General features: G+C 33.2%; 3 protein-coding genes across 3 annotated transcripts; 2 read left to right on the forward strand and 1 right to left on the reverse strand.

Moving 5' to 3' along the window:
• The first annotated feature begins 2,390 nt into the window (after positions 1-2,390).
• On the forward strand, positions 2,391-7,194 carry LOC107466232 (glycolipid transfer protein 1). The gene is made up of 7 exons (XM_016085220.3): positions 2,391-2,534; positions 3,268-3,398; positions 4,112-4,167; positions 4,456-4,586; positions 5,268-5,403; positions 5,987-6,118; positions 6,805-7,194. The coding sequence occupies exons 2-7, from the start codon at positions 3,281-3,283 to the stop codon at positions 6,838-6,840; spliced, it is 609 nt and encodes a 202-aa protein (XP_015940706.1). The 5' UTR covers positions 2,391-2,534; positions 3,268-3,280; the 3' UTR covers positions 6,841-7,194.
• Positions 7,195-10,229: 3,035 nt separating this feature from the next.
• Positions 10,230-12,265, forward strand: LOC107466238 (uncharacterized). The gene has a single exon (XM_016085225.3). It carries the CDS (start codon positions 10,390-10,392, stop codon positions 12,064-12,066), a length of 1,677 nt encoding a protein of 558 aa, XP_015940711.3. The 5' UTR covers positions 10,230-10,389; the 3' UTR covers positions 12,067-12,265.
• Positions 12,266-12,532: 267 nt separating this feature from the next.
• Positions 12,533-16,130, reverse strand: LOC107466234 (kinesin-like protein KIN-10A). The gene is made up of 5 exons (XM_016085222.3): positions 15,276-16,130; positions 14,527-14,682; positions 14,328-14,435; positions 14,131-14,241; positions 12,533-14,034 (listed from the first exon to the last, which is right to left on the reverse strand). Exons 1-5 carry the CDS (start codon positions 15,939-15,941, stop codon positions 12,805-12,807), a joined length of 2,271 nt encoding a protein of 756 aa, XP_015940708.1. The 5' UTR covers positions 15,942-16,130; the 3' UTR covers positions 12,533-12,804.
• Positions 16,131-23,488: the final 7,358 nt, after the last annotated feature.

Below are 23,488 nucleotides of genomic sequence, written 5' to 3' on the forward strand. Positions count from 1 at the left end.
AGATATTTTTTATAAAATAATTTATAGTATAAAAAATTATATTCATTTTGGAGAGAAAACGGAGTCGTGAGGAATCGACACGTCATTTTTATTAGCCGAAAAAAATTCAATTTTAGTATATTAAGTAGAAGTAGATAGATAGATAGATTTTGGAGGCTATAGATTCAAGAATATTAAATGTTAAAGTTTCAAGTTTTCATTTTTTTATGGTTATAAGATGCTATGATATAGTAATTTTAAGAAAAGATAACTCCTTAACTTTGTTACTAAATTTTACAAAATTTAATTATAAATAAGTTTTATAAATTTTGTAAATAAAAAACAGATAAGTTCTTTTCTACCATTCTTGAACTATCATTAAAAGAATTTGTGTTTTTTGGTTTCAATAAATAATTTAATTAATATTCGTGATAAAAAGTTAAAAAATTATGTTATCATGAAAAAAATAAATAAATTTTTGATTTTTTAATTTAAAAATACATAAATTTTTAATTAATTAAAAATATAAAAGTATCTCTTTTTTTAAAATTTAAAATATTTAAAATTTTTTATTCAAAATATCTAAAAACAAATAAATTTTTACAAAATATCTAAAGACATATGTTTTAATTAATCAAAAATTTATTTACCTTTGAAATAAAGGATTGACACGTATTTGTCTTTCCTCTGTTATCTTTTCCGTTGGTATATTTCTTCAATCTCCCGTAAATCTTGGTCATGAGAGCAATCACTTATAAAAGCTTTTGTTTCTTCATTTGGGGTGTGTACGTACTAGTGTACGATTTGGTGACTCGCTTAGACGCTTACTGCACGTTCCGTGATCTGATCTGAACGTGTAAGCGAGTAATTGAGGAATAAATAGTAATGTATTGTAGCAAAAGAAAATTAAGAAATACAACGAACTTTTTAATTTTAATATGGAGGGAAGATTGGTTTATAGTATAGTTATGAAGATATATAGTATTTTATCACAGTATGAGGATTGTGCAAGACAAATCAGACCGTTTGATTGGATGTACTGAAAATTCTGAATTCGAGGTACTGAAAATTCTGAATTCAATTTGTATTCTGGCAGAAAACCTTGGATCCGATTTGTGTAAATCTTAGGTCCGATTTGTGTATTGACAAAAAATCATGAGTCTGATTTCTTCTCACTAAAACAAAAAATTAAAAACCGTCACAATCGTGTATATCTTCCCAATACTCCATAACTCAGTATAACTCACATATCAATCTCATATAAAAAAATTAGCCAAATACAACAACTATTTATTTCTTTTAATAAAAGTGATAATGTCACTTCAAAATTATTAATGCCATTTTTCCCATACAAATTTTATTTGGTTTTCCTAAAATAACGCCAAGTTGCATCAGTAAATTTAATAAAAATATGGCTAAATGAGATTGTGATTAATAATTTTAGAAATGACAATTATTTTTTTCAATGTATGTTAACCACATTTATTTTACTTTTTATGATGAATTTTTTTTATGTACATTAAAAATTAATAATTAAATCAACTATTATATATTTGTGATATTTATACATATTAATTTATATAATTGTTATTTATTTAATTAAATAATCACTCAACTGATAATTAAAATTATCATAATAAAATAATTAAACATAGTAACATACAATAAACGAACAACTAAAATTATTTACGATTACATGATAAATTTTTTAATAAGATGTCAAATATACATTTTTATAAATAACAACGAATTGATAATTATTTTTTTATATACACATTAGACAATTGTTTTATGATGTACGATTTTAATTTTATTGGAATTTTTTTTAAAAGAATTCTAACTCATTCATGTGAATTGTTTAGGAAAATATAACATATTTGTTTAAAGTTTTAAGATCTAATTCTGACAAGAATAAGTTATTCATAAGAAAATTTATTTTGTTAACATTTTTAATTCTTATTTCATGCTAAAAGTGAGTATTTGATATTCTCATATAATAAAAATTAACATATAAAATAATTATTATATCCCTAGTTCATATATTTCTTTTCTATGATCTCTTCTTTCTAATAGTATTGGTGATATTTTAGAAATTTAAAATAGATTTTAAAAAATATGTATAATAAAATAAATATTTTAGTAATTTATTCTTAGAAATATTGAAAATGACTTATCTATAGTATCAAAAATATTTTTAATAATATTTTGATACAATATTCTCTATTATAATATTTCTAAGAATATAATTTTTTTTTCTACTCGAAAACAAACTTTACAATCCAATTATTTCAGATAATCACCTTAAAGAAATAAAAAATTCCGATAATATTTCTAATCTTAAATCCATAAGCCATAAACATAAAAAATATCTAAACCAAATAAAAAATAAAAATCATTTTAGGAGAAAATATTTTTTAAAAAAATATTGTAACCAAAAATTCCAAAACGCAACTTGTTGCGTAAATATATATTGTTGCGTTTTTAACGCTGCGATTTGTTCGGAGTCGAAGATCACCGTGGAGTCTTCCCCAGTTCAAGTCTGTGTTACATTTCATGTATGTCTCTCTCAATTCCAATCTCTTTGCTTTGTTCTTTTGATCAATGTTTCTTTTCTCTTTCTATTGTTTGTTTCCCGAGAAACCAGTGGAAAATATAATGATGAATTTTGCAGAAAAGTTTAGTTGATGGCATGCTTCTCTGCTGAATTTAGTTGATATACACGCTTTTGAGCTCAATTCATATTTTGCATCTTCTAGCTCTTTATTCATGGCTTTAGTTGCCCTTTAATCACAATGAGTATCTGCTTTTTTGCCTTCAATTTTCATCTGGTTATGAGCAAAAGTGGACTTCAGTTATGCTGGAAGATTAGTTGTGGTGATCGTTGATCAGATGCTACTTAGATGCATAAAGATCTAAGCATTGTGGAAAATGGAGAACACTCTCCTCAAGTTATTTTATTATTTCTAAGTTTTTGATTTGTTTTTGGTGTATTTAAACTTCAAATTTGCTTGCTTTGAACACCTTTTACTAGAAAGACTTGAGTGGTTATTTTGATATTTCCCACTTGAACTATAAAGTCTTCTTCCTCTGGTGCTGAACTGTTGATGAAAGTTCTGAATTTTCTTTCTTTTGTTCTTCTCTTGATTCCACATTATAAAATTTTTAGCTAGAGTTAAAAAAGAAAGGTACATTTGCATGGTTTGTTGATGGTAGATGAAATGTAGATCCGATATCTGTTAACATGTACTTATCAATCTTTTCATTGGGATGCGACATTGTTATGTGCAGAAAAAGCACAAAGATGGAGGGGACTGTTTTTGCCGCTGCGTTGGAAGGAATGAAGGTTGTAAAGTCTGAACAAGGAGAAATCCTGTCCCAGCCTTTCTTGGATGTATGCAAGCAAATACTGCCTGTTATAGGTGCATGTTCTTTTACTCGTGTTAGATCTTAATAGATTTTTCTCTCTTTAATAAAAATGGATGCAACTTGTTAGTGATTTCAACAGTAGATAGGCTCGTGTTCCCAAAGACCCATGAATTGAATTTGCTCGAATAAACTCAATGGATATATTTACATCTATCTTAAACTAGATTTTTCAATTCCAGTTAGAACTGTATCTAAGACAGTTGTGACTAAATAGGGATTTCATCAGTGAAATATAAGCTATAGTAAAAGTTCAAGCAACCAATATCCCCATCCATAAAAGCAAAATTCATAATTTAAATATAAAGCTGAAGCTTGAAGGGAGATGATTTCCCTCCACATTACTTCCACCTCCATTAATTATAGATTCACAACCAAGGAGAAGTAGTCCCTTCCATAGTTCCATTACCCCATTGTGTGACCAAACCATGATGGGACTGATTTGATGATGTGACTGGAAAACCCTGTGGATGAACTTCTAAAGAAAAGAGAATATCTACTCTATTTTCTTATGTGGCCTGTTTCTTTGGCTATTTGCGTTATGTGATATTGTTGTTCACTTATCCTCTGAATTTGCTGTTGCTTGATTCTTTAATTGCTCTATGGTATTTTATACACTTGATTTCTTCTTTGGCATTTGTGTTATCTCTTTTAGCAAAATGCAGAAAAATACTGTTCAGCGAACTAATTTTTTGATTTATTGTGCCAGATAAATTTGGAGCAGCCATGGCCCTTATAAAATCTGACATAGGTGGTAACATATCGGTATGTTTTTGTCACCTGCTATGTCTTCCCACTCCTACATATCTTTTCGGGTACATAAACCAGTGTGTCACTTTATGCATGTTGCAGCTTTAGATGGAATATGTTTTTCAGTAAAGTGAAATGTTATGGTTATATGTCTTACCATACCTTCAAGCATATGGCATGGTTTTATGTCTAATACTTTGGAAACCGGCTTGCATGCCTTATTACTATGTATCACAACTTTAATATTATTGGGTTCAAAACTTTTAAGTGATATATGTTCTCACTCTATACTGCGTTGGACAGAGATTGGAATCTAAATATTCCACCAATCCATCCGGATTCAACCATCTGTACAGTTTGGTACAAACAGAAGTTGAAAGTAACACGGCTAAGTCATCATCCAGTTGTACCAATGGACTTCTTTGGCTTACAAGGTAAAGAATAAAGAAGCATTTGACAAATAACTTATAATTCATATTTGGTATGTCATTCTTAGATTTTTATTATATGTAACTCTTCCTTTAAGTTGTTATGCTTGATTGGCAGAGTATCTTTTTCTAAGGGTAAAGTAATGCTAAAAAAAAAAAAACAATACTAGTATAATAGTATGTTGTGTTATGGAACATGTGCTTTCCAACCATTGTGATCAAAGGAAACAAACCATAACGCATAGGGACATATAGTATAGTAGTAGTAATGTGTGCACCCATGCAAGAATGGCTATTATGCAATGATGAGGAGCAGAGTCAAACCTGGCTCATTCTTCTAAGCTATAAAAAGCCAAACTCATTTTCTTGCTTGTTTTGGTTGAGTCACTTTCTCAAGGTCATAGGGAGGATTCGAATCATTATAATAAGTATCAGCTGAAAGGTAGAAACCTCAGTTATGACGATTTACTCGGATTGATTGCATTTGAGATTATGACTTACGAAGCTTCTGCTAGTTGGGCTTACGTTTCTTAAGGTGTTAGGGAAAATCTAATGTGGTTAACTAATTTTTATTTGTTGGTCAGATCCCCCACCATTTCTTCTCCGAAGCAAATGGTTTGGTCACCTTTGTATTATTGGTTAATGTAATTTAATACAAATTTATTTCCTGACCTTTGGAATCTTCAGGGCAATGGATTTCTTGGTGGCATTGTTCCGAAATTTAATCGAGCATGAAGATTGGTCAATGTCACAAGCATGTACAGATTCATATAACAAGACTTTAAAGAAGTGGCATGGCTGGCTTGCTAGTTCAAGCTTCACGGTAATGTTCTTTTACATGCATCCTTTTTATTCTAAATTCAGTGATAGAAACACACACACACACACACTATGTATATATATATATATATTGAAAAGTCATGCTTCATAATAACCCAAGTCTTTCTCATGATTCTTATATGCTGCATCATAAAATCTTATAGCGAATGCAAGTTTACTGTTATGCTGTTTGTTTTCTACAATCTTTGCTGTCTAGGATCTGAATATTTCATGTATAATATAATAATTCAGTGGGAAATGCATTCATCTATTCATGTTGCTATTTCGCTTATCCTAACTTCCAGTAATTTAGAGATGTAATAGATACGTCCAGGTTAAATGATCTGGACAATAATCTTCGTCTGAAACTATGAAGTTCTGAGAAGAATGCATGATAGGTTTTAACATGGTCTGTCTGTTAAAATAGTAATACTACACGTTTTTCATATAAGGATACAAATCACACAATTGAAGTGAATGTATTGTTGTGTTAGAAAAAAACACTCTCCTTTTTATGTTTAGGGTGGGGCAATGCATTATATATATCCCAATGTGCTTTTGCAATGTACTAAACATTTTATGTACAGCTAGCAATGAAGCTGGCTCCTGATAGGAAGAAATTCATGGATGTGATATCAGGTTCTGGTGATATCACCGCTGACATAGAGAGCTTTTGTACAAACTTCTCTCCTCTCCTTGAAGAGAATCACAAGTTTCTGGTAAAATATCTTATAATTCTTTAGCTTGTAGTTCTTGATAATTCTTAATGACTAAATGGCCCTTAAGTAAGACATTGAACTATATGAATCATCAAGTTCTGGATCAATCCATATTCCTGTATGTACACACGCACCCCTACATGCATACATTGGTTTGTCAAAGTTTTACTGTTTTAGAACTATGTACCAATGTTAATCCAAAGAGTAAACTACCATTTCTACACATAAAAGTTCATAATATTGATAAATCTATCCATAAATAAACGAAACTAACTTTGTACCTTTTAGAGATGATTAAATTACCATTTTTACCTAGGAATGTTCAGAATGTCGACAGATCTACCCATGAACAAAATTAACGTATGGGTTTGCTATATAGACACCATTTTCATGGGTACAAAGCTAGTTTCCTTCATTTATGGTTAAATTTGCTAGTGTTTTGAATTTTTATAGATAAAAATGGTAATTTACTGTTAATTCAAATTAATAATGTTAGAAGAGTTTGATTATCATACATGTGTGTTTATAAGATTACAAAGATGATGAGTCGTTGAGTCAAATACTTTTCTTGAAGTGACAATACATGATTAAATCTCTCTTAGATAGTAGTGTATGCAAAACAAGTTAAATCCTTTTTAAAATATAAAATTGTTCGAGTATTTACTAGACTTGTACTTTTGGCATAGGCTCGTTTTGGCTTGGATGAAATGAAGGCATCATGAAGCATGGATTTGTGATCAGAATACTCCAAATGAGTGGCTCTTCCATTCTCATTCTCATTTGTTGTTGAATCTATAGACTCCTATCACTTTTCCTCTATGGATTCATATCAATTTGCAATTTAGCATGATAAACAGTGAGAATATATAATCATGTTCGGCATATTGGATCATGTTGTGCTTGTTGGTGTAAAATCTTAACATTATATACAATTTGGATAACAGCTGTTTGAACTCCAGTTTATAGCATGTGGCTAACTGGTTATATAAAAGATAGGATTACTGAGTTACAGAAAGAATTTGTCAATTTGAATATGTCTGGTCTTTTTAATTTAAGCTGAATCTGATTGTGCTTTATCCCCAGATTCTTTTCATCTACTTTTTTTTCTTTGACATGGTTCTCTCCAGGTTTGCTAATCCATATACTCTGATTGATATAGTATGCAATAATGTAATGCAATGCTCTAATTTTATTTAGGGTTAATCACCAAAAATGTTTTGAATTATTTAGTATCCCGAAGTTTATTTTAAGAATAAGGTTGGATACGCTCGTACAAGATGAATGTTATGTATGAAATGTATCTGACATGTGGATACGATAATTCGGTAAAATATTTATGTTTCATGGGATTTCTAATAATTTGCTTATTTTTCGATGTGACATAGTAATTTTCGTAATTCGTATTTAATAGTAACATTTATTTTATACTTTTCATTTGGTATAAATTATAATTATATCATATTTATGCTATTTAAGTAAAAAATCTCCATTTTTAATTCCCTTTGCCTATTCTTTTTCCATTTTCGGTAAGATATATTGTTGCTTAAAATATAGCTACCGTTCCTGACCCACCTGAGACCACAAACTAACAAAAGACAATCTAAATTAACCGCTTTAATCAATTAGTTTTTTCTTTTCTTTTCTTTTCTTTTCTTGTCGTTTCTTAGGTTATTCTTAAATACTTGGTGACGGATCAATTATAATTTGTTGAAATAGGCACATGCACATGCAACATTGAGTCCTTATAAATATATTTTTAAGTGTTCTATTTTTGTTTATACTTAAGCTAATTAAATCCACATAGTTAAACTGATCAAACCTCTTTTGTAGGAACTTTGACCAACTAAAAATGTTTGTGTTGATGAAATTGATTTGCTAAATATAGGACTTGAACATTGAAAATTACAGTTGGATCAATCTGTATTTCCACCCCCGAAAACCATTATTTTGTCGCTGGTTTTTGATTTTTGCCTTTAGCCACCGCTAGGGTGGGGCAGTGCATCAAAATCCAGTTCAAGATCCAACATTTTCAACCCTGAAACTCTCACTTTTATTTTGATTAATTGCTTGGATCATTCCAACCAAGCTTGTTATTAGTATTTGTTCTTTGTGATTTGGCAACAAAGTCATCTCATGCTTGTTTGAACATTTGTTCTTCAAGGTATCACCTGGTTAGTGTTTTTATTGCCTTCTTATTATTCTTTTGGGTTTCTTATTTTTCTAAATGAAAATTGGAAATGTACAATTTTTCTTTTCATTTTGATTGAATTTTTTCTATATTGAATGTCATTTACGTAAAAAGAAAAAAAATTATTTTATATATTTTATTTCTCTCTTAAATTTTGACTGATATTAATTTTATGATTTCTATCGTTTTACTAATTTATTTGGCTAATTTATCATCCTATCTATCTTCAACACTTTTATTTTTATTTTAATATCTTGTTCTAAGTAGCACCTCACTTTTCTGAAACACTGAGGAAAAAAAAATGATAATGTCACTTCTGTTTTGATAGTGTCATATTTTTATTCTATAAATTCATATAAAATATAATACGAAAAAATCATTTGAGGAATTATATTATAAAAAATAGGAGTGACTATCATTTAAAAAAGAAAACAAAGTAAACTATTAAATGTATAAAAAAAACAGCTGTTATGTTTCTGTGTTTTTTTACATATTTTAATGTGTATTTTATATTTCAGTATATATATATTTTTTATAATTGATTGATTTGATGATTAAATTTTGGTGATAAATAACATGGTTATAAAAATACTTTATAAATACAAAAATCAGTCAACTAGAATAAACACATGTATGATAGCTAAATAATTAAACCTGTAACAAAAGAATAATTAATTTTTTACGGTAGAATAATTATTTTTTTTATGAACACAATATATATTTCTATAAAGTGGCATTTTTTATGTTCATGTAGGTTGATTAAAAAATATTTCTAAATGGATTATATTGAAGAATGCCTCTTTGATGAGATTATATTTTGGTTGGTTAAGGAATTAGGACAACTGACTAATGATACAAAGATTATTTGTTTTTATGATCAAATCTGATTTTATTTTTTAAAATATATCTTTCAGAAATTTGTAGTGCATCCATTTAAGTTGAAAACACCAGAAAAAGGTGTTTGGTGGAAATACAACATAAACATTAATGGCAACACCAGCACCAGCAGCAAAAGGCCAGGTTAAAGGCCTCCTTAAAGGGCTTAGATACATATCCCAAATCTTTGGTAAGTCCAATTTCCTACATGTACAGACCAATTTTTGAAAATAATATATAGTTTCCTTAACATATTTGGCAAGAGTGACCATATTTGTGTGCTCTTTTTTGGTTGGGTTTACAATATTTTCCTTTACAAAAATATTTGGCATAAATTTGGAACTCATGATTTGTTTCTTCTTTTCTTCGTTGATAATAATGTGCATTGAAAAAAAAAAAAAAAAAAAGAATCTTATAAATTTCCCAACTGATGTGAAGCATCTGGCACATATTGGATGTGATGATAACGCTGCAAATAAACCAAGCTGGGTAAAACATTATGGTTTCTCTTTCTCCTTAATAATTCATGATGTCATGAGATTTGATAATTTTTTAAGAGAACTAATTTTTAATTAGTTAACATTAGTTAATTTATCTTTTCAATTCTAAAAATTCTCTTTTTTTGAGAATTCAAGGTTTACAGTTCAAAATAATAAAATTTATAATTTAGAATTAGAATTTAAAATAAATAAATAATTTTAAAAATTTTGACTAATGTTGGTTAGAAAAAATTAATTTCCTAACCTTACTCATTTTGTAATATGAAACTCAAAATACTCTGCAGATGACTGAGTTTAAAGAGGCAGAAGATCCACCCTCACCAGAAAAACCAAAAACAACAAAATCTGCCAAGCCAACTGAAGGTAAATTACTTGAGATGATAAAGACTTATTTTTTAAACGTGTGTAAACATAGTAAAATGGAATTACTTGAGATGATAAATGGCTTAAGGTTTTGGATTCAAATTTTAAAAATATCAATTATGCAGTAACTTTTTTATATCTATACAAGAATAAAGTTGAAAGAATATTTGTATGCTCACCAATATTGTTGCATGCATAACCCATATTAGTTCTTGAACAAATAATTATGATCGAGTCCAAGTGTTTGTAAAGTGTATTCGATAAGTGTGGAGTTAGAGTAACATGATATTTTTGCAGATAACCGAAAGGCGAAGCTCCCTCCTGCAGAGCCTCGAGCGAATTCGATGACAAGCAGTTCTGAGATGTCGTGCATGGATCAAAGTTCCGAAGCATCGAAGCCACCAAGAAGGAATCGATCTTCGGATCCATCAGACCCAGCTAGAAAGCATCGTCGTCACAAATCTGAGGACCCAAAGCTATCAGAAACCTCCGAAACTCCTGGGAAGCACCGGCACCATAGATCAGAAGAAGAGAAGACACCGTCTTCTGATTCCACAGAAACTTCTAGAAGGCATCGCCGTGACCGTGACCGTGAGCATCATCATGGATCAGAAGAAGAGAAGCCACCATTGTCAAATTCCACGGAATCTTCTAGAAAGCAAGAGGAAGAGAAGTCAGAGTCCAAAGAATCTTCTAGAAGGCGTCGCCATAAATCAGAGGAAGAGAAGTCAGAATCTTCTCGAAAACACAATCGCCACCAGGGAACAGAAGAGGTGAAGTCACCATCATCAGAATCAACAGAATCTTATAGAAAGCAAAAGGGAACAGAAGAAGTGAAGTCGCAGTCTTCGGAATCCACAGAATCTTCTAAGGTGCTGCTGTCATCGGAATCCATAGAATCTCCTAAGAAGCAAACGGAAGAAGTGAAGCCACCATCATCAGATTCCAAAGAATCTACTAGAAAACATCGTCACCACAGGTCAGAAGAAGAGAAGTTGCAATCAGATTCTACAGAATCTTCCAGAAGGCATCATCGCCGTGAATCAGGAACAGAAGAAGAGAAGATACAAACAGATTCAACAGACACTTCTAGAAGGCATCGTCGTCGTGAATCTGGAACAGAAGAAGAGAAGTTTCAATCAGATTCCACGGAAACTTCTAGAAAGCATCATCATCGTCATCGTGAATCTGGAACAGAAGAAGAGAAGTTCCAATCAGATTCCACGGAAACTTCTAGAAAGCATCATCATCGTCCCCGTGAATCTAGGACAGAAGAAGAGAAGCTCCAATCAGATTCCACAGAAACTTCTAGAAAGCATCATCAACGTCGCCCTGAATCTGGGACAGAAGAAGAGAAGCTCCAATCAGATTCCACAGAAACTACTAGAAAGCATCATCATCGTCGTCGTGAATCTGGAACAGAAGAAGAGAAGTTCCAATCAGATTCCACGGAAACTTCTAGAAAGCATCACCATCGTCGCCGTGAATCTGGAACAGACGAAGAGAAGCTACAATCAGATTCCACAGAAACTTCTAGAAGGCATCGTCGCCGTGAATCCGGAACAGAAGAAGAGAAGTTCCATTCAGATTCAACGGAAACTTCTAGAAGGCATCACCGGGAATCTGGAACAGAAGAAGAGAAGTTCCAATCAGATTCTACGGAAACTTCTAGAAAGCATCACCATCGTCGCCGTGAATCTGGAACAGACGAAGAGAAGCTGCAATCAGATTCCACAGAAACTTCTAGAAGGCATCGTCGCCGTGAATCCGGAACAGAAGAAGATAAGTTCCAATCAGATTCAACGGAAACTTCTAGAAGGCATCACCGTGAATCTGGAACAGAAGAAGAGAAACCACCAACATCCTCAACAAGCAAAAGCTCGCATAGGAGGAAGTCAAAAACATCATCGTCTGAGGAAAAGGAAGGCTCTTCAAGGAGATCGTCGAAAAGTAATAAGAGTTCTTCGAAGGAAGAGCTGAGTGAATCTTTGCGCGACGTTGAACCAGAACCTGAATCCTAACATGAAATGGGTACCACTACCAATTAGAGAAAATGAGTCGTAGGGGTCCAGAAGGTTATTACTTGTTACTAAGTTTTTAGTTTGACAGAAAAATGTCTTTAGAGACACAGAAAAAGAGAGAGAGTTTTCAGGGAGACAAATTACAATTGCTTTTGGCTAATTAATTTCTTGTTATGATAATGTTTGATTACTACTAGAGTTGGGCATGCCAACTCGTTTAAACTGTAATTCACAGCTTTTAAATTCGTCATTTTGCATGTGCATTTTTAGCGGGCTTTTTAATCCATACTGTTTAATTTACAGGGGTTGAGCTCATAATCTAACAACTTTTTTAAATTTTTCTTTAGCAACGAGTCATGTGAGAATTATACTATTTTCTTTTATATTTAGATATAACTCATAATAAATGATAAGTAAAAAGAAATAATAATATAAAATAAAAAATAGAAGAAAATATGTTGGCCCGTTAAAAAGTAATTAAAAGAATTTTATAATTACAGACAAAAAGCTTACCAAAAGGGGTCATTTTGAATAACCAGGCCGTATGGTCACCTTCAATAGGGAGTCCCTATATTGAAAAAATTCATACGGAGGTTTATGACGATGAAATATACCACATAACTTTGCAGTTTTCAAAAGGGAAACACACATGTTTCTCTTTACACACCATTGGTCACAGAAATATCTTCTTTCTTTCTTTTTTTTTTTTCATTTTGTAGTACACACCAGAAATGGAATCTAGTTTCCTAATCCTACAACATTGTTTGGGTGCATATTTTCCTTGTTGCAAGTTTTTATAACACAATCTTTATCACCTGTCTTCATTACAGGAGAAAACCTGAGACCAAATGTATCATCATCAGAAGAACACTTCTTTGCTGGTGGTTTGGGTGTTTCATTATGCCGTGAAAGCTCTCTTTGGTTTCCACAGAGAGTGAATATGTTTTGAATTCTCATTAATCTATCATCACATTCCTCTGAGCTTTCCAATGAATCTGCAGCAACACTAGAGGACTTGTTGCTGTCAACAACAGTGCATACTCTCTTCTCCTCTATTACTTCTTTCTCGACTTCCCCGCCTTCATCTTCATGATCATGTTCTTCTTCTTCGTCTTCGAAAACTGTACTAAGACATAGTCCTTTTCCAAAGAATGGTGTACAAACAGTTCCATCTTGTACCTCATTCAAAGGATTTGTGAAAGGTTGATTTGAAATGTCTTGCATAACATTGTAATCACTCTTAGATAAGCCGATGATTTTTACTTCGTGGGGAAGTGGCTGTTCCTGATCATCCATGTCCAAATCCATTGATTTCACCATCCCCGGATCCTCCTCGCTTTTGTATATTCGCAACAACCTTCTCATAAAACCATTTGATTCCATTTCCTTTGATACATTTACCTCTTTACTGGAGTGAGCCAGCTTCAATTCTATTTCTATTTCCTCGAGTCGCTTTCTCAGAAGTTCAACTTCCTCCTCCTGCTGCAATAACCTTTCTTCCATTCTCCTCTTCTCCAATTCAACAAACTCATTGGTCATTCTTTGGCACTCCTCCAGCTTCTTCTCTAACTCCTGTCTCATAAGCAGAGTTCGTTCATTTACCTTCAAGTTAATCTCCTCCTCGCTTTCGGAAGTTCCTTTAGCTTCTGTGATCTCCAGTCTAGCTCTTAATGCAGCAATCTCTTCTTCTTTCTTTAGAAGCTTTTTGTGTGCTTCATTTCGCTCTTTCTCTCTGAGCTTGTTTTCCATTTGCAGCTTCAAGATAAATTCATCCATTGCAGCAATTCTCGAGCCCAAAATGACAGCGGAAGAGGATTCCTCCTCCTTGCCCGGGGTATGAGGGCCGCGGACTATGCACTTTGCTTTTGCACCATATTCAAGTGTGGAGATTGTCTTATGTATTTCCTTAGGATCGGGACTGGCACAGAGTATCATTAAGATTTTCGACTTGTCATCTTCAAACGAATCCTTTACCGAAAAAAAAAAAGATACTTTAATGAATTAATACTGTAAAAAAACAGAACAGGACACCATATAATGGACAGAACTAATGGCTAGAATTACCTGCAGAAGCATGGTAAGTTTGCTGTCCCTAAAGGGCACGTGAGAATCGCCATTTGCAATGGACTCAACCACTCTCTTTAGGGCTATATTTCCTTGATTGATTTTTGCAGTCTATAATTCCATTGGAAACATGATACTCAGCAGAGAACTACTACATGATCTGAGAAAAAAGAACACAGTCAAGGTGAAAATATTACCTGCATTTTGGCCTCAAAGCCAGTTTGGCCGGCTTGCTCAATATTTTCTGATCCGGCCATATCTACAAGCATTAGCCGTCCTCCGACAGTTGGGACATCAAGGATTACCTGTGTAAAGTGGAACATATCGTGGTTATCAATAACCAAGTAAACTGAATAAATTATTATCAGAACTAATCACCTTCTGAAGTGACCTTACCATGCAGTGACTTCTAGAACTCCTGTCATTGCAGAGTGTGCTTTTAACAATCCTTCGCTTCTCCACTTTCTGAATTTCTTTTGAGATCTTCCCTGCTTCGTTTCCAGATATATATGTTGCATTCTTTGCCTTTTTCCCCATCACTTCAAGTTTTGCCTACAAGCAAAACAACCTAAGTAAGAAACTAGAAACTATAAACTAAAAATTGATTGATTGATTAAAATATAATTGTTCAGTCAATACTTCCATTCTAGCAAAATATTGGGAAGAGCTACTCTATATAACTATAGAGAACTCAAATAATCTCTTGCTTATTCATCCAAAGTTTCCATACTACACATACAAGCAGCTACTCACTATCCTATCATAATGTTTAAACAAAGCCAAGCAAATGAAAATAAGTTGGGCATATTCTCAATTATGAATTTTCCCCTTCCTCACAAAGCTTCTTGTTTTCGCTCTACTGAGTAACAGGATTGCTCTATACATAGTTACATACTCTTGCAATGGTGCATTAAATGAATATACAATTTTTCTCTCTGCAGCTTTGAATTCACTTCTTTTTTTCATTGCATATTTTCAATAATTTAGTAGTTGGAACCCACAAAATAAGGAAATAATTTTCATTTGTTATATTATACATGCAAGTATACAACAGAATTTAACTGAATTACATAACAATCCTACAGATTAATCCAATTGAAGCAGAGAAAACAGATCAAATAATCCACAAAGACAGATCATATTACCTTGGAACCACTTCCCTTAGGCCATCCCAATCCAAACCCTGCTCCGCCGCCACCATTGGTGGACAAAAGATCATAAATCTCTTCATTGTAGATCTCCAAAACAGTAACCTGAACAAAATTCCCAAACCCAAGACCACCACCGTCTCCATCCCCACCCTCATCTCCAAGAATGTCCCTCAAAGATCTATACACAATCCCTGGCTCCTTTGAGCACCCAAACATAGTGTGACTCTTTCCGGAACCGGTCGGCCCATACATCATAATTGTGCACTTCTCCCCAAGCTTCACCGCACTGATTCTTGATTCCACAAACTTCTTGTAGAATTCATCAAGGTCTTCTTCCTCAGACACAGAAACTCCATCAAGGGTGAAGTCTCGGTACCCGAAATCAGCTTTAACGCGGATACTCTTGGAGCTTGAACTGGTTTGAATAACGGGTAAAGGCTTGTCCTTTCTATCAGGGTAGTCACGGATTCTTGCAATTACTTCAACAGGGTGCTCCGGTGGGAGTTCCTTGTTGTTGAGATTGTTGGGATTCGGAGAAGGGTGTGGCTGTTGTTGTTGTAATGGGGTTTTGGGGGCATTGAAGTTGAGGCGGTGCTTGGAGTGAGGCGTTTTCAACTGGGTGGAGTAATGGTTTGGTTTGGGAGAAGGGGTTGGAGCCATTGATGAAGAAGAAGAAGAAGAACAAGAAGAAGAGGAGACAGAGAGCGAGAATACCCAGAGAGAAATTGAGAAGAAAGATTGAAACTTTGGGGTTTAATTGCAACCTTGGATGAGAAACAGAGAGCAAAATGTTCAAGAAATGCGAAATCGAGATGATGATAATGGATGGTGAAGAAAACGGAGCAAATGGAGAAGAAAGGGTTTTTGAAATTGTTCAACCAAGATGTAGCCGTTGAATGCTCTAACGTCTATTTTTAATTTATGTTACCGTTGAATTTTTTCCTTTCTTTTCTGTTTTCAACTTAGAAGAGCTTTTGTGTTTTTATTGTTATTTTTTGAAGTCTTGCTAACGTGTAAGAGCACATTTAAAAACACTACAAATAAAATTGTTTTATTAAATATTATTGATATTGATTTTTTTTTTACATTTTTAATGTATTTTAAAATGAGAAATGTTAGGGGCTAGCACTTTTGTTAAATTTTGGCCAGTATTTAACCATAAAAAAGAAATTGAATGATTCTACACCATTAAATGCAATCTCACACCATTAAAAACTTCATTAATAACTAATTGATGATTAAGAACTACAAAATCTGCTGACCCTTAGACTTTCTCTTTTAAAATTTTATAATTATATTGTTAAAATATATCTTTAAAATACAAAATAATTATTTTTTATTTTTTTATTTTTCTTTGTCAAAAATTACAAAAAGATATTATTTATACATATTTTGTATAACATTTTTAAATGTTTATACGTTTTGTTTATTTGTTCTTATAGTGTATTTTGGAAAAAAAATTATTAACAAGATGATATACATAACACCTAAAACCGTCAAAAAATATGTTTAAATCACATTTTGGTAATAATAACCTGAAAATAATTTTAAATAAATCTATGACACAAGAAAGAAATTGAGAATAAGTTTAGGTATGAAATTACTTAAGATAAATATTAGGGTTAAGCACGATTTTGGTTTCTAAGATAAGGGTTGAAAAATTTTTTCGTTTCTAATCTTTTTGTGCATATAAAATCATCCATAAAGTTTAAATTAATTTTAAAATCGTCACTTTTACCAAAATTTTAATTTTTATTACTAAATTACCCCTGACTAAAAAAATATAAAATAAAAAAAAAGAAAATGGGTTAAAGAAAAGGGTGAAGGGGGCTGGGGTGTTCAGGGAAGAAAGAGGGGGAAAGGAATTTGTCGCCAGTCCACAAGAGTGTCATCATCTCTCGCGATTTGCTCCGTTGCAGTGCCTCTCTCGTGATTCGTAGCGCTACTGACCACCGCAAAACCGTTCTCGTCGCGATTCGCAGCGCTGCCAACCACCACAGCGCCCTCCTCGTCGCAATTTGCGACGTCACCACCACTGCAACTTTCCTTCTTTCGTAATTCGCAGTTCACTGCCGCAACCCCTCTTCCCCCACCACTCTGCAGCCCTTTCTCTCGAGATTCGCAGATCACCTACTCTCCCTCGAGGTCCCTGCAGTGTTGTTTCAATTTTTTATTCCTTTTTTCTTTAATTTTTCAGATTTAAAGAAAGGTGTTTTGGTTCTGTTTATTCTATTGTTGTTGTTGTTGATGCTTCTGGTTGCTTCTATTTATTCCTTTCTATTCCATTTTTGTTGTTGATACTTCTGGTTGCTTCTGCTTATGTTTCTTTTATTGGAGAGGAAGGCAAGACTCTGCTTTGTTGTCTTCTATTTCTTCTAGTTTTCAATGTGTATTGTCTTATTTATCTTCTAGTTTCTTTGTTTATCTGCTTTCATTATTCATGTGTATTGCTTCTGCTTCTGCTTTTTGTCTTGTTTATCTGCTTTTGGTTGCTTATGGTTCTGCGCTTTTGTGATGGAGAAAAAGAGAAAGAAGAATAGAAAATGAGAATTTTGGGAAAGAAGGGGAAGGGTATTTTGGTCCAAAGAACAATTTTAAAATCAAGTTAAATCTTAGGGATGATTTTGTAAGTAAAAAAAGTTCGGGACGAAAAAAATTTTCAGTCCCTACCTTAGAGACCAAAATCGTACTTAACCCTAAATATTAATATTGGGTTGAAATTCACTATATATATTTAGTAAGGGATGTATTTGATAAATTTTTTTATAAATACCTGTATAAACTTTAATATTAGCATAATATGTATTAAAGAGCAATACTACATGACTAACATTATTATTTTTTGTCAGTAATAATTTGAGCTCATATTTATAGATATTTTATATACAAGAAGCATATAAATTTGTAGCTATATTTACCAAAATTTTGTATACAAAAATTAATATAATTTACACCCACGTTTTTTAAAATTTGCACAGATGAATTAATAAAATTTATTTGTTAAAAATAATTTAGTATTTGTGTTGGTCAAATGATGACCAAAACCACTAAAAGTTGCTGAACCCTTATAACACCCTACCACACAGGATTTTACGCTTAAGTTGTAAATTAGAGGTGGCCAGTTATTACAACCTCTAAAAGCAAAAGGCATATATAAGTATAATTGAAAGAATTTGTAACTAGAAGCCTTGAAGGAGAAGCTAAACAAAAGCGTAACAGAAAATCACATCACTTATGTCTGGCAAGCATAAAAAGGATAACAAAGATCAAACGGAAATGATAACATATAAATACAAAGAACAGAATTTCAAAAGATACATATATCCAAACTCCAGACTCGACCTGCGAAACTAAGATCAACTAGAGTATTAATACCCGCTATAGCAAGTAGGACTAAGCCACGACTACTACCCACTTAACCTAGAGCAAGTGGAATAAACCACTACTGTTGCTACCACCCAGGCGGGTGTTTAAGAATTTAACCCGGAACAAGTGGAATAAACCACTACTGTTGCTACTGCCCAGGTGTCTCATCACAAATCCGAAGCAAGTGGGACGAACCACAACCCTTGCTACTCCCCAGGTATCTCATTTCAAAATTCATTCTCAATATAGTTTCAATTCATTCAAGAAAAATCATAATTAAAATCAATCCCATCATCTCCATCAATCATATCTCATTCTACATTTTCAACTCTTCACACTCTTCATAAACCTCCTTCCACTTCAATTTAATCTTCTCTATAATATAACTCTTCTTCCGTAATCTAACAACTAGCATTTGGGTCTTAAATAGAAGTTACCGAGGTTTAAAAATGCTAGAAGAATGATTGATAGTTAAAAAATTGTGAATTTTCAATAAAACAGTGGTTTTTGAGGTTTACAAGCTTGTCGGAAAAGTCAAACAGTTAAACAGAGTTTTAGTATTAAGGTTTCAAAAGGCTTAGAGAAGGGGGTTGAATCTATGGCCTTCTTTAACTTTTAATTATTAAGCCTTAAAGATAGAACTTTAAACATGATTTCTGTTGATTTGCGCAGCGGATTAATCAGGAGACAATTTTGTTTTGTCTTATAAAACCAGAAAATAGAACTAAAACAGAGAAGAGGTAGAAGAAGAAGATGACACCACCATATATCCTAGTTCAGTTTCTTTGTGCAATGCAACCTACATCCAGTCTCCACCACAACATTCGTGGAATTTTCACTATAATCCAAGTATTACATATAACAATTTCCTAGGACTCAACTCAATCCTATATGGACACACAAGCTTCAACATAAACTTGACTTGGCTATGCTAATACCTAGACTCACCACATTAAGTGCTTACCCAACTTAGTAAGGGATACTTCCCAGGTATATGACGCAAGACAGAAAATACAACCAATAGAAATCAAAAATCACTCTTGACTTTTCTCTCAAGTGTATCTCTCAACCTTTTTTTCTTTATGGCTTTTTCTCAATGCCTCTCTTTCTTGCCTTTTACCTCACAAAGAAAACTAAGAAAGATATACATTGAAACAAAAATACAAAATAGTAAAACATGAAGGAGATTGATAAATCATAGCTTTAACTCTATGTACTAAACCCAGCATCTGAACTCATAACTTTGTTCTTCATCTTGGCAGAGTGCTCTCTTTAGTGTAGGTGCAATGTTTCTAAGACTTCAAACTCTATTGTGAGATTTCTCTCTTCTCTCAATTCGGGTTCTCTCTCTTTCTCTATCAAACTGATCCCAATTTTTCTTTTGTACCTTAGGTTGAGCCACGGTTGGGGTTCCTCTTGAGTCAACTTCTTGGATTTTGAGCTTTGATCAATCACCCCTTCTTTTTCTTCAATCAACCTTTAAATTAGGGATTTCAAATATGATTTATTTGCTTGTCCGAGGGCAACAGAGCAACAGAGATGATATTCTTCATTGATAATCCAAAATCTAGACCCTGAAAAATGTGCTTTGGTCCCAAGTAACAACTTGAGCATTTGATTCACAACAGGGATAATCAGAAGCTACTTTCTCAATTTATCCCAAATTGGCATTACAGAGAGTTGGTGAAGAAGTGAAGAAATCAACTTGCATGCAAATAGAAATAAATAACCTTTAATTTATGACTTAGCTTAACATGCCTCTGATTAGTGTGATTGGACATTGCTTTTCTTGATTGAATTTCTCTTTCTTTCTTCTCTTGTGATAGAGCTCGAAGAAGAAGATATATATATATATTCCTTGTTCCTTTCCTTTGGGCTTTGTTTGTAGATCAAAGTATTCTCCAGCAATGTTTATTTCTTTGTTCCAATTATTTGAGCTACAGCTTCTTTACTTTTGGGCCTGCATTACTATCACAAGCAATCAAAACCATTTGGGTGTTTAACCCATTAAACCAATATTTGTCATCATCATTAAATGAATTGAATTTTCAACTCAATAATTTTTTCCTTGATGACAAACATTTTTAAAAGGAGTATAATCAAAGATATTTAAACAGACATGATTTAAAACGCTTCCCTTTGATGATTTTACTGATTTTTATTTTCTCCCCTTTTCTTTTCTAAGGGTTGCTCCCCCTGAGTTTGTGCTCTTCTTTAATTTCCTGTTTATGTATTCACATAAAAATAGCACAACTATTCATAACATAAACAATCTTGCATAATAATTTTAACCAATAAAACGAAGTACCTTCAATATGTATGCACACAGTATAGATTGGAATTGAGCAATCCTTCAAGAGTTCCAAAATAGAGTATGTACTTGAAATAGAGCATTTCAAAAAAATATTTTGTGCTAAAAAACAAAGTATGCCTAATCATTTTACATACATCCAGATAAGGGATTTTCAATCAAAACTCATCAAAACAAGATCATCACATGCCAGATCTCACATGCTACTACTACTCCCCCTTTTGTCATTAAGGGAGACAATGGAGTCAACGACAAACCTGCAATAGATTTAGTTAGGGTTCAAGTTTCATTATAAACTAGATAACACCAAAACAAAGTAAAAGAATAGTTAATTGTTTACAGTCATCCAAGGATAAAATAGAGTTTTAAACAAACTACAAATGTTCTAAGAGACAAAATATCCAAATGCATATATCAGCAACAAGAGACATTCTCAAGCATCCGAACCATCCTCCTCAGAATCAACAAGTTCTTCTTGGTCAGTGGCCATGGTATCATTCTCATGGATGTTGTCAATGAATTTTATAAGAACTGCCACTCTGTCTTTGGACTTTTTGAGGAAGTTTTCATGCTTGGCTTCAAGTTTCCTCTGTTCTTTGCTCAGAGAATCAGATGATTCGATTGAGAGACAAACTCTTAGACAACATCCTTCACAACTCCATATAGAAGTGATTTATGACTAGTGGAACCAGAAGTCCCCGAGGCAGAGGGAGGATGAGATTCATCAGGATCATAGTCATCATCATCATCATTAAGGACCACCTTTTTAGTTCGAGTAGGCCTCTTTTTTCTGTTGTTTCACTGAACCACCTCTTTTTAGATATGAGTGTCTATTTTTATATGACTCATTTGACAAGTCAACACCAAATTGTTCAAAAATACAAGTTAAGAACATTTCATAAGGAAGAGCTATATCTTTTTCACTCATTATGCAATCAAACATATGCCTCACCATTAAGTATGCAAAATGTAACACCCTACCATACAGAGCTTTACACCTAGGATGTAAAACAGAGGGGGAGAGGCACTACGACCTCTAGAATAAAATATATATAGTATAATAATTGAAAGGATTTAATATATGAGGAGCCTTGATGAAAATATAAAGCAAAAATCGCAAAATATAAAAGCGCAACGTTCAGAAAATGTGGTTACTTGCATACGAAGAAATCTAAAGTCCACTAACATAATTATACAAAAGATAAAAGTAGAAGATCAAGGGTACAAAATAACAAGCTCCTAACTCAACCTGCGAAGCTAAGGCTGGCCGGAGAATATTTACGTATACATAACCCTAAGTCCCAAAATGCACATAGATAAACCCTAGTTCTCCATAAAACCTCTAAGAGGTACATAAACAAAGCATTCTTATACACAAGAGGAGAAACTATAAATTTATACATAATAATATCAAAATAATAGAAGGAAACCCCAAAGTAAACCACTTCACCGCAGAAACTCTAGACACCTACCGACGTGCCTCTCGACCTGCATCTGAAAAATGACAACACTGTATGAAATGAGAACCGGAGGTTCTCAACATGGTAAAGGTGTCATGCACATAAGATATAAGGTCCTGGGAATGCCAGAGGCAATCCTAGAACGCCGACATTCTGATTATAAAACTTAAGAATTAAAACTGAAACCATAAATAAGGGTGGTTTTCTAAGGATTCCTAAACTTAACCAAATACATTAACCTAACCCTCCATCATCCTCTTTTCTCTAAAACTTCCATCACCAGTATAATCACACAGACAAGCAAGCAGACAATAATAAACACAATTAGGATACAAGTAATGCAAGTAGCACGTATACAAGTAAGCATATGAAAGTCACATAGGCATTCCCAATTAGAGCATGAACAAGCAATTCAAGAAATATGCTTATGATGCATGCCTGTCCTATGGCTGTTGATATCAACTTTCGGTTACTTAGCTAGCCCGACATGTCTTGGTAGCTAACCGTGGACAGAATACCAAACACGGAGCAAGTGGGACAACGCCTCAACCCTTGTATCTTATCCGCGTACCCGGAGCAGTGGACAACTTCACCCTGCCTCTTACCCAGGCAGTGTTATATTCTCGACCCAGAGCAAGCGGCAATAGAACACAACCTTTGCGTCTTACCTAATGCCTTGAATTTTCCTGGAGCAAGTCGATAACACCACTTTATCTTACCGGCTTATTAACTCTTACCCGAAACAAGTGGATAATACCACTGCATATTACCCGGAGTCACATACAAAAACACACTTTCATTATCATTACCATTCATTCATTCATCCATTCATTCTCAATTCATACCTGGAGCAAGTGGATACACCACTACATCTTACCCGACAATCTCATCTTTTACCCGGAGCAAGTGGTTAACACCACTGCGTCTTACCCGGAGGCACATCACAATCAATTTCAATTTTATTATCGTTATAATTCATTCATAATCATATGTAACCAATGCATAATCACTCTTTACAACCATGGCATCACATATACTTCAATTCTCTATATTTTTCATAAATAATTCAT

Source organism: Arachis duranensis, chromosome 9 (assembly GCF_000817695.3).
Source record: "Arachis duranensis cultivar V14167 chromosome 9, aradu.V14167.gnm2.J7QH, whole genome shotgun sequence".
Classification (NCBI taxonomy): Eukaryota; Viridiplantae; Streptophyta; class Magnoliopsida; order Fabales; family Fabaceae; genus Arachis; species Arachis duranensis.